This window comes from Lampetra fluviatilis, chromosome 27, assembly GCF_964198595.1.
Source record: "Lampetra fluviatilis chromosome 27, kcLamFluv1.1, whole genome shotgun sequence".
Taxonomy (NCBI): Eukaryota; Metazoa; Chordata; class Hyperoartia; order Petromyzontiformes; family Petromyzontidae; genus Lampetra; species Lampetra fluviatilis.
This window is the reverse complement of record NC_136301.1, coordinates 4,379,014-4,391,082: the sequence shown is the minus strand read 5'-3', so window position 1 is coordinate 4,391,082 and position 12,069 is coordinate 4,379,014. Positions and strand designations below refer to the sequence as shown.

Sequence of the window (12,069 nt, the reverse complement as noted above, 5' to 3'; positions counted from 1 at the left end):
AGGGGAAAAATAAGTAAATAATTAAATATTAGAAACAATCGTATTATTTTATTTCTATTATTTCTATTATCTTATTATTTACTTATTTTTCACCTACGTGACTTTACCGAAAAAACCTAAGAGTTCAACACCAAACGTCGCGTGTTGTAAAAAAAAATCACTTTTAATTAGTCGCGAATTCGACGCTTGTACGCGCGAGTCTATGTACGAGTCCGGCTGCACAACCCCTGCTGACACCCCGTGGTCTGGCGAGGTGTTCAACTTGAAGGGGAATTATTAAATGTAAAAAAAAAGTTAATTAAAACAACGAAAAAAATATTCCCACTCAAGTCCCTTTAAACGCGGCGCTTGAGAAATTGAGGTTGAACGGAGTCTCACGCGGGGCCAATTACCGTGCGCGTCTAAACCCCGCCCCCTCCGCCTACGTCACGCGACCTCTGGGCCAATGGGAGGTGGCGTTGCTGCTTTGCCGCCATTTCTTGTCGCCCGCGGCCTGGTAAGGAGTAGGTGGAGGCGGCGTCGCGTTAATTTGTTGAGTGCCTCCCCACACCACCCCACACCACCCCCTTCTAAATTAACGCGAGTTTGTTTTGAATTCATCGTAAGCGTCGCAAAGTTGACTAACGTGCCTGCAGCAACCTGTGCCGGTTGTGTGACTTGTTACGACGCCCCCACGCCAACCTACCACCACCACCACCACCCCCCCTCACGCCGCCGCGAGGTTTGAGAATTTGTGGAGTTGGTCGGGTTCAGTGTCAAAAGTTTGACATTTATATGTTGCTAAACGTAAAGTGTATTTATTTGAATTAGTTAAAAACGAAATAGTGTCACGTGCCAGGAGTGCGGATGGATTTTGGGGGGGTGTGGTGGCTACTGCGTTGGGGATTAGGCCTTCATCCAACAGTGTGTAGAAGATGTGTAACTTTTTACTGTGCACCTAGCCTGGCACAAGCGGTGTGGTGGTTGTTTGAATGTGTACCGTGTGTGTGTGTGAGATGGGGAGTGACGAGGTCAGTTACTTCACTTGACGTGAGGTCGATCGTGGAATCGCAGCTTAGTGAATAAATGGTGACATCGTGTTGAGGCCTACAAGCAGTGGATAGAGCATTCCGATGGGTTAACTTTGAAAGAGTACATTTATTATAATTGGGACCTAGAGACTTTTTTTCCCCAGCAGAATTTGTTCAAGCAGGCAAACTGACAGGTTTCGATTAGTCTCAGAGACTCGGGCTGTTACATTCTGTTAGGTTACAGTTCTAAATGCACGCGATTGACCAACGGAGTTATGGTCGAGTGAACGTTGTACATGTCCGTTTGTCCAAATGTGTCAATTATACACAAGGCATATGTATATATAAAAAATGTGTATTGTATTATATATACCCGTCATCGCTACACCGACATCAAAATACAGAAGCCTCCGCATTAGGAAACACTCATTACGGCTACAAACAAAATTAAAGATATCCGGTCCACAGACTTCCATTTGCTCCAACAACAGCCGCCATTCGCCACTAAATGACGGGGAGCGGTGGCAGAGTGGTTAGCGCACTACTATGAACCAGACCACAACCGAGTTCGATTCCCACTCACAGCCAACATTGGTGGCGAATATCTCAACCGGTGCTGGGCCCTCCCAAGGCCTGTAATGGGTTCTTGGTGTGTTGTGTAGAGGCCAGCACTGAGAAGACATGCGGTGTTGGTGATGACTAATACCTCGTGTGCCGTTCCGGCCTTAATAGCTGCTCCAGATCAGCACTTGCCCCAAGTCTGTTAAGGCTATAGAAGGATCGTACTGTACAGTACATCTGTACGTGTGTGGGGGGGGTCTCAAAGTGTACCTAGCCTGGAACAAGCGTCAGTGGGTGATTTCACCGTCATTTAGTGGCGAATCGCGGCTGATGTCTGCGTTGGAGAAAATGGCATTCTGCGTGGGTAGATTAGAGAACTTTAATTGTATTTGTGGCTGTGTATACGGTGACTTTCCTGATGCCGAGGAGGCTGCCGTGTTCTTTGGGTCGAGTGATGTAAGTCTAGTTAGCCAGGTTCGGAGTTGGGGCTGATTTTGCTAGTCGTAGTCCTCACCAAAGTGGTGCAACAAGGTTAAACGTGGCTGTCTTTCAGGGTAATGTCCAATTTATGACACAATTCTTACAGCGATTCGCCAACATCAGTCGGGTGGACTGTGTCTCTTCATAGGAATGTGGAATTTCCGCCAATGAAGATGAGCACAGTGCACCGTTCGTTTGAGCATGAGGTCACATTGAATTAACTTTATTTACATTAAATCATTGCAGGTCGTCTACTTGTATAAAACGTGCTTTGTACAATTGCGTGTAAATTCCATGCAATAGTGTATGTGTATGTATGTGCTGTATGTGTATTGTGCATATGTTTATTGATGTGCACTATACATGTATGTCTAATTAAATTCAGTACTACTTATGTAATATTTAATAGGTTGATTTGATGGTGTCATTAAAATCTTGTGTTGATTAGAACAGTAATGTTATAGGTGTATTTGAATGACATCCATCTTGTTCATTTGCTGCCTGTATATTACATGTTAAACTAATAATTAATTGATTTGTTATATTGATTAATTATCGATCCGTTATGTTTGATGTATTGATTGGCTATTTGTGAAATCGTATCATAATACACATTCTTTTGTAAAAAATAAAACGCGGGCACATTTTTCCCAGTGACTTCAGACCTTTCGCACATGCACCCACTGCAACTTTTGAGAGCTCGTGTGACATAACTGACCGTTGGCAGTTTTTAACTGGAACCCACTGTGCATGCGAACAGCTTACATGAGCGATTTCAACATCTGCATAGTATTACAGCAACTATGAATAACTGCATTTTAACTGTTTTCTGGATCACCAACAGGGTATATAATGCCGTTGTGAAATATATAAGTGACTTGCATTTTTCAAAGTACGTATCATTTTTAACGAATTTTGCTACCAACCAGAATGGAAACATGGTACGGTTAAAAAGATGAAGGGTGCCAAACATCTGATAATATAATTTTTGTATGGTTTTAGTTCTTCCCGTTTTTCTCTGGATAATCTGGTTTCCTTCCCCATGAATACAATACTCGTAAGAGGAACTTCCATTCATATCCGAGGCAGAAGCCTCCATTAAATCCTTATTACTGTTTGAAAGACGTGCACTCCAATTGCGTAACCTTTTCTGCAATGTATAGACTCAAAGTCAAGTCAAATGGAGTTCTTGCTCAAATTGGCAGAGGCAGTGCTCATCTGTATTTTATTATGGTTCGCAGTTCTGAGCTATTGGTGGAAAGTCTACATTGCTAATGGTGGGGTTGAATCGCCATCAGACAACCACTGTTGATTTCTCCACACAGTATTACTGTATCAATCCTGGAAAGATGATGGTTTCAGCTCCTAAACTCCCAACCTCCCTGTATGGGTGGCACACATCTGCCAACAGTCATTTTGGAGGTGCCTAGATCGGTCCTTTGGGTTGTGCGTCCATCAGCAGGCGCAGCAAGGTGCCTGTACGAGTCAATAAAAAGCAAGTAGTTTACAGATATAAATAATCCACTGCTAAATTAAAGTCTTCCCAAGCTGTCACCATCTCTCATGGTCCTGTCATGTAGCCATCCACTCAGGTTCTGTATGGATGGCTATATGGCAGGACCAGGATTTCGCCACTACATTTGTGCGGCAGATATCCTTTCAGACGCGTTCTCTCTCTTGGCTGCTTCTTGGTTGTTCTTATCAACCACCAGACATTATAGTTCCTCATTATTCGAAGGTTTTCTCCAGCCACCTAACTGTACTCCCCACGTGCAAAGATGAACAAAAAAAGTGAATTGACCTTACATCCCAAGTATAACCCTCCTAAGAAAGTCTTGAGACTCCATAAAGCTGTTCTGGGTAAACCTTCGTAGTATTCACAATGCAAGTACATTAGCTCGTGTTGCAGCAGTTATGCGAATTGCCTTTGTTGATGAGAACACATTTGAATATAGGCTATTGAAAGTAGACACCGATTTTTATTATTATTATGGTACAGCATGACTGCAGTGGATTGACAAATCGCTGTGCATTACATATCGATGTGGAAACTTTTAACGCCAATGCATTTATTCTTTTAAAATATGTATATTCATTACTTAGAGGTAAGAATTGTACATTGCCCAAAGGTTATGTTGATGTAACCTTTTTTTCCCATATCTTACAGAGCCTCATGGTGTATGCACAAATTGTGGTTTATTTTCTGTCGGCCCCACAATAGATTTGTATCTAAGCAGCGTATGTTAATGTATCACAGTTCTGTTCCTGGTGACGTGTGTATTAATGTAGATGTTCCATCCGCCATCAGTTTTTCAGATGTTTTAATTTCATATGCAACATCTTTAACTGCATTCCAAAGGGGAGCCTTCCTTCATGTCTCTAAGACTCCTTGTTTAGACAAAAGGTGCATGCAAGCAAGGTGTTCTGTTTAAAGCCCTACAGCAAGTAGGTTACATATGTAGCAGTGCCAAATTTGAGTGCTTTTTGTATGGATTCTGGTTTAAAATGCTAAACTTGTAACCATCTCAAGAAGGAATCTCCTGAAATACTTTTGAGATTCAGCGTGCCCTTCCTGGGTAAATAAAGGACTTTTATTAAATATGGGATCTGATCGTACTTCCAATCATGTGGTATTGTGTGCGGTATGAAAATATCCGTTCAGCTGCTCCAAGCTGATAAGGTTCAATATTTGAAGTTTGTTACTGTTTGTTTTCTGTTACATCTCTTAAATTTCACGCAATCCAAATTGTTCTACGAAGAAGGACCATTGCCCAATACATTGCCTTTTTTATTTTTCCTTTTTAGGCAGTGGAGAAATGGGCCAAGCCGTCCTGATTGGTTGCTTTCTATTGTTACAAGTGGCCCTGGTTGCAATCCAAGCCTTTGGTTTGTCCTCTTTGCATCATGTCCATGTTAATGGCCACAACTCCAGTTACACGAGTAAACACCTTTATCTGCAAGCGAAGGGGCACACAGTGCTACTGTTGCCAGGGTTACTGCTGACAGCTTCGACTGAGGTCACTTTAACGGCTTTATTTTATCTTTGCCCACAGGTTTTGTGAAAGAGAACCACACGGCGCGTACACCTGTAATGGCCAATCAAGACAGGTGCGGTCCATTGCAACGCATGCCACCGATGACTTTGGACATTACCACACTGTGCGACTACTCGGCACGAATGAAGGGCAATGTCCACTGTTCCAAGGGAATACGTGTAATTTTGCCTTCGATAAGATCACGCTGAATTTGCCCGATGTCGTCAGAATCTCGGATGCTCAGCAGGGCTAAGCCTGGTTAGTACTTGGATGGGGGGGAAAGCTGCCTGGAAATATCAGGTGTAATACAAGGAAAAATATGTCACCATTGCCTTATTGACTGCTTAAGGTGATAAAATTAATGGTGTCTATGGGCAGAATTATGTCCGTGCATTTAGTTATGGTTTCTCATGATTTGTTTAAAATATAAATTAAAGACTTACCAGAAAATAATTTCCTTTTCTATTTAATAATTATTTTTAACATGCTCTGGTTTTGTAAACGGTAGGTGGATAATTTCATTTCCTAGTGATCTTGTGAATTGCTATTCTTTGAGAGCGTGGTATGATGCAAGAGTAAGTTTCTGTCTTGTTAGTACTGTTTAATTTGTATGATGTGTTTTGTCTTGTTTATGTTGCATGCCTTGTATCTCCTGTTTCGTTTTGCCTCATTCGTTCCGTTTCCCTGAAGCTGCATTAGCACATGATTTGCATGAATCGTAAACTAATGATTTTTTAGAGGCTTGATTTGATGCATGTATTGGGAGCATTAATTGATTCACCATTGCGTCTAGTACACAGCTACCTTAAAATCTCCCCGTCTGAAGTTCATGAAAGGCAATTAACGCAATCCACACTTAATTTCTTATTCCTATTTTAAAAGGCACTAATTATTGTGTGTTACGAGCGGCAGGCACGCGGTTGTTTGTAATGACACCAGTGTTCTGCAATTTCCACACTGTACACGACGCTCTTTGATGCAAATGTGTGGGGCTCGAGTATTTGACAATGCAAACGTCGGCCGATTTGTAACGATGCTCACGCACTGAATGTCCGGCGGGAGAACAGAGAGCCATTGATTGTGTGGAAGTGGTCCTAAGCACATTCAGTCCAGCATTTTCCAGCATACGCGCTTGGAGTTTAACGTTACAGTTGCATGCGTACCCATTCCAAACCCCTGAATATGCTTACTGCCTGTATAAGTCTCGGTGCACGTGGTCGTGATTCAGTGACTTTGAGGCAGGGGCAATTGGTTGTTCAAGGATGTTGGTAAAAACGGAGGGCGTATTTATCTGGTGGCGAGCTGCTACCAAAGTGTTAAATACGTTGGGTCTCCATGCAACTGTGCAGCGATGGAGCTGTACATATTTAAAAGTGCTTGTTGTTTAGAGAGCACACTCCAAAATATGTTTATTAATTTACCTTTAACAGATTTCTGTCTCTGGATTGCTTTGCTTGCAGTTTGATATTCTCTTGATGGCTTGCTTCGTGATTCTTGTAAAGGATATTTCTAAGTTTCACGTTATGGTGGACATGTTCGAAAAGCAGTTTTATAATGATTAAAATTTATAATGCGCATTCCATCCCAGGATCATCCCAATGCGCAATGCATGAAAAGCAGGAAACAAAAACAGAACCAGGACAACTGACCAAACTAAAGAGGGTAGGCCAGTTTAATGAAATGGCTTTCAAAGCACACTTAAATTTATCTACCTACTCTGATTGGCTATTTTCAAGTGGCAAGGCTTTTCATAGCAAATGGGTGCCACGCAAACAAAAGAGAGCAATCTAGACCTGGGCGTGCTGAACAGTTGGAGATCAGAATATCTTAAGGACCTTGATGAAATATATAAATACATTTTATGGTTTTTTTTTCACAACAAAGGTGAACTGTCAGTCTCCCTTCTGGTCACCTGTTGATTTATCACAAGTAAATGTTTAATGAATGTCTTTATATGTTTCACGGTGTGTTTGCTGTGCATCAGTCAATACCCTGGACATCCTTGCAAACCAAATGGGTCCATCTTGAAGGATTTTCGTCATGAAATATTTAATAATAACAAATTGTGCCCATATGAGCATTGGGTGGCATTGTCCCCATAGCATTGAACTCCTCTTCACCAGCCGTCTGTGCTGTTGACTTCCTGAGTCTTCCGTCTTCGGTTAGGCTAAATGTCACATTTTATTTACATTCGCATGCATCCAAAGTATTGGTTCTTTGACAATTCCATGTGTGTGGCGAGAACTTAAGAATGTGTTTTTAAAATCAAAAGCTGTCCCGTTACTTTATAATTTATTTATTTTTACTTCTACTTGCCTCTCTTATACTATTTGTTGCGCACGGTTGCGCTTTGTTTTGCGCAGGGTTGCACTTTATTTTGCTCGGTCGGTGTCAGCTGTCGAACTCGTCACAGGGTTTATTTTCTCATTCCTATTACATGCCCCTCTGTACCGTTCTTGTCCCGTTGTAAATAGTGCATCGGTGCACATTTATTGAGGGCGATATTGGAACGTAAAATACTTATTGATTTATTGATTTTAACCACTCGTCACCTTTTGTTCATCCCACCGACCCCCCCCCCCCGTCCCAATAGATCAATGGAGTCGACCGAATCGACGGAAGAGGTGGATGAAGTTTACGTGGACTTCGTTCACGGTGACGCAAACGCCACAGGTTGGTGTGCGGTGGCTGCCTGCGGTAGTGCTGTGGTTACACGTGTGTAATAAAGGACTCGATCCTGGGTCTGTCTCCGTTGTCCTTTATTCGGGTTCTTACACTTGTCCCACACGGCCCTCGCTCAGAGCTCTCCCCTTGGCAGCTCCATAGCTGCCCTCGCTCCCGTAGCCTCCACTCCACTGCAGCTCCGCTGCAGATCCCCTGTGCAGTCCTCCGGCTGCCCTCACTGCAGCTCCACCGCTGCCCTCACTGCAGCTCCACCGCTGCCCGTCGTTCCTCCGCGCTTGGTCACCGCTGGCCGACGGTGCCAAGTCTTACTCTGCGTGTGTGTGGCGATCTCGCCACTCCCCGACCTCCGCCCTGCGTGGCCTCACTCTAACTCTATCTCCCACACTCCCCTGTCTCTTCCGGTATCACTCCCTTAAGACCTCACCCCTCTCTCACACGTGACCTAACTCCTCCCCCCCATGACGTCATATCCGCGAAGCCGTTTACGCCCGCATTACACGTGCATTGGGCAATGCGTTAATGCTTTGTCAGAGTTATGAAGGGCAGAGGTTGCAATCCATTGCTGTGACTTGAGTCATGGCCTGTAATTGGATTGGTATCAACATTTGTTGTTATTTTCAAGACAGTTGCTCGGCATAGGCCCAAAACATCACATGGCCAGCAACAAACGGCACGATCAAAGTTACACGAATAAAGAGTTTTTGAATTGAGCAAACATTTAAAATGAGCAATTTATGGCCGGTTTCGCTTTACCGGTTGTCCGGAATTCCCTACGTCAAAATTCTGTTGGGGAGGAAATAAAACCACAGACTGGCCAATAACATTTATGGTTTGATTGCGCGAATATTCAATATTACTTTTAATTTAACATGTACCGTATAATTCACTCCGTAGTGCGGTGCAGGCCATTTACTCGCGAGTTTGTGTTTAATCACGATACCTCATCATGGCAACATATTTTTACCAGCTTCAAGTTTTCCTCAACTTGTTGTCCAAAAATGTCACGTGCTGGGAGAAATCAGGCCAACTCGGGCCAATGCAAATCAACTCAAGTTGGCGGTCCCATGGCAATCAAGTTTTCTATCGGTCAATCTTAATTTTATATCGTGACTTTTTTTAAAGGGATCGCTTCAACGCACATTCACTAAAATGTAATAATAAATATATGAAACGATTGGAAATTGTTTCCATGACAAGGAGAAACACTTTAAAAAGGTAGTAAGAAGTGGAAATACATGGGGAATAAAACAGAATAAAACAAAATAAAAAGCAATACAATTATTTAATACAATTGCATTGTAAACCCTATATCATAGAAACATTTTAATTATTGCTTTGAAAACAGCAACAGAGGCAGCTCATTCCATGGTTCATGTATTATATTGAACTTCTTTCGCACCGAATGTAGCCAAGCATGTTTATCGGAACTGCGGGGGAAGAACATCAAACTGAATTCCATGTGGGCAAATGCTGTACTACCTGCATTCTCTCTCTGCACCATCGGGATACTGAGCAAGGCTGCAATCATGTGACTCTAGTGGCCAACGAGGGGCGTATGGTGCGACCAGTTTTTTTAGGTTAGGGGGGACCACGGTCATGCAGAGCTGTATAGGTGAGAAGCAGGACCTTAGAATCAATCCTGAACTGAACAGGTAGCCAGTGCAAGTCAGCCAATGCAGCCTGGGTTGTACACTCATTTGTGGTTTTGGTTATAACTGGCAGCAGAATGTTGTACAAATTGTATTCGAGAAAGGGCACGACTAGAAAATGCAGAAGAAAGGTTGATTGCAATGATCTATCATAGATATTGTGAAGGAGTGCATTAGTCTCGCAGTAGCAGACAGAAACACATATATAAAAATTCAGCAATATTTTGTAGAAGGGAAATAATAAAAGAATAAAAATATACAATAACAATTATCACAACGTTTCGACTGCAACGCAAGCAATCATTAGGTGTGAAATCCACAGCAAGAAAATTTTCTAGAGAAAATAAAAGATCCACACCTGATGATGATTGCTTGTGTTGCAGTCAAAACGTCGTGAGAATTTTTATTGTTTTATATTTTTATTATTTTATTATTTCCCTTCTACGTGACTTTACCGAAATGAATCCCTGCAGTCACGAAAGCTTTAAATCAAAAATATTTTGTAGATTTAAAAAAGATACCTCAGTGACATGCCTGACAGGTTGCTCAAAGGAAACATCTTGATTGAGAGTAATACCCAAGTGTGTATATTCACTTATTTACGTATTGAATGTTTTGTGTGTTGCAGATGCGATCGCGCTATCCGCGAAGATGATGCAGGATCCTCAGGCTCTTGTGGCCATGCAGGAACGAGGGGACACACGTACCACGTCGCCCTCTGTCTACATGGAGAGGTACACGGAGGGGATTGTCTCACCCGGTTGGTCGCCTCCTCTCCCAAGTGTATACATACATTTCTAGACAGTTTTCGGCACTGCACGGGAGACATTCATTATTCTTTGCTACTGTGATAGTACGTTCTACGTTATGCCCCTTCGATAGAGCCGCATGTGGTGGAGTAAAGAGCTGCATGTGGCTCGGGAGATGCCATGTGGCCACCGCTGGTCTCCATGGAGAGGTACACGGCCGGGATTTGTTCAGCTGGGAGGTCTGCGCACCTCCTTTGCTTGCCCTTGAGGCCTTGAACTCCCTCCCTGCCCCATAGCCACTACTGCCTATGCATGAAATAAAGTCATAAGTCAAAGTGATTTCTCACTCAAACCATCGTTTGAGGCATTGCTAAACTCTTTCCAGCCCTGAGCTAGTTGTGGAAAATACACTTTCCTCGAACGGGAGTGAGGCTAGGCGTATGACAACCGCTGGTGACTTACCCACAAAGCGGTCCTCATTTTATCGACCGCCAAAGAAATGATGGGGTTGAGTCACCCCCCCAACCAGGAATATGAACTCGAAACCTTCCCATTGGGAGCTGCTTGCTGTACTGCTGAGCCCACCTGTTTTAAAATGGACCCCAATAATTGACAGCGCTTGTAATAACACATGATCCATTGGGGTGTAAAGTATCATCAATTTTTTTACCTCCGCCCATGCCTGCTCTCAAGCCTCCAGCCCAAACATCGAATTCCATGACATGTTGGTGCAAGTTTTAGCACGGCTACATACAGCAATGCCCGGCAGCCTGTTCTATGCACAGCCAAGCAACTCTTTGATGTATGTGGAGGTTGAGTACAACATTGGTGTTTGTGTTCGTGTGTACTCTGGTGTGACCTGCAACTCTCGGCTTTTGAAATGATCAATTAATCGATTGATTATTGCATTGATTAATTAAATATAAAGATAGCGTGTCATTTGTAAAAGTGAATCATTTCCAATCTCCCAAGGCTTAAAACCAACACTGAAGTATAACAACCTAGATTTGAAGTTTTCGTGACGGCAGGGATCCGCACTCACGCTTTCCTTTGTGGCACTTGACACGGTGTGCCGGCTTCTTGAATTGCCCCCAGCAGTATAAATCGGTACACCGCTGTCGATTTACAGGTCACGTGTAGTGAGGTAAAGTGTGGGTACTCCTACCTTTTCTGAGATGTCTGGCGAGCATGTAAGGGTAGTCGAAAATACCGTCGAGAGCTGTCTTAGAGCTACCAGTAGTGGAGGCCCATCCGCCAGTAGTGGCACGAGCAAGTAATTGCAGGGCTGGACCTTGACCTTTCACCTATGAGGGCATACGTAGGTGTCTTATTTAGACACGGTGTCTTAGTTGTTGATGAGTTCTTATTTCAGGGAATGACTTAGGAAGGCGACACTAGCTCTGCTGGTGTTATGGATTGTTGACTTGTCATTTCCATGTATGTGGTGGACACGCTGGTTTAAACTACTCACAAAACGTGTTCATCAACAAATTGACAAAACATCCCAAAGCTGGACCAACCTGAAAATATCTTGAAAATGTGCGTGGATTTCCTGGGTGATTAATGAACAATTTTTTTTTTACAAACTTAACGCATTTGTCAATAACACTACCTGAAAAGGAATATATAATGGCCCTTAATAGCTATGCCAATGCAGTATCACAGTAAAGCGTTACCTAGTGGATAAGACAGACAGAGTAATTTGTGTGGAGATAGTGCTTGGCAAATGATGCCCCCATCATCATGTTGATGGAGAAGGGGTTACCCAGCAGTGCCATCTATATTCGCCGTGATTGTGGATTCAAGTTAATTGTTTAACCAGGTGGAGGGACAGCTTTAAGTTGTCGACGTTAGTGAGTGGGCTGGCAAGATTTCCTGCCAGAGACGAGCAAGTTTTGCA

The 12,069-nt window shown here is 43.1% G+C and overlaps 1 protein-coding gene across 3 annotated transcripts in view; it reads left to right on the top strand.

Moving 5' to 3' along the window:
• Positions 1–443: 443 nt before the first annotated feature.
• The window catches only part of LOC144942318 (nucleosome assembly protein 1-like 1-B), a 46,056-nt gene continuing 34,430 nt past the window's right edge, over positions 444–12,069 (top strand). Inside the window, exons 1-4 of one of the 3 annotated variants that reach the window (XM_078869103.1) lie at positions 444–496; positions 5,105–5,159; positions 7,680–7,759; positions 10,049–10,154. In XM_078869103.1, the coding sequence (XP_078725229.1) occupies positions 5,143–5,159; positions 7,680–7,759; positions 10,049–10,154 (203 nt within the window). In that variant the 5' untranslated portion in view covers positions 444–496; positions 5,105–5,142. The other 2 variants (XM_078869104.1, XM_078869102.1) reach the window with 2 other exon arrangements.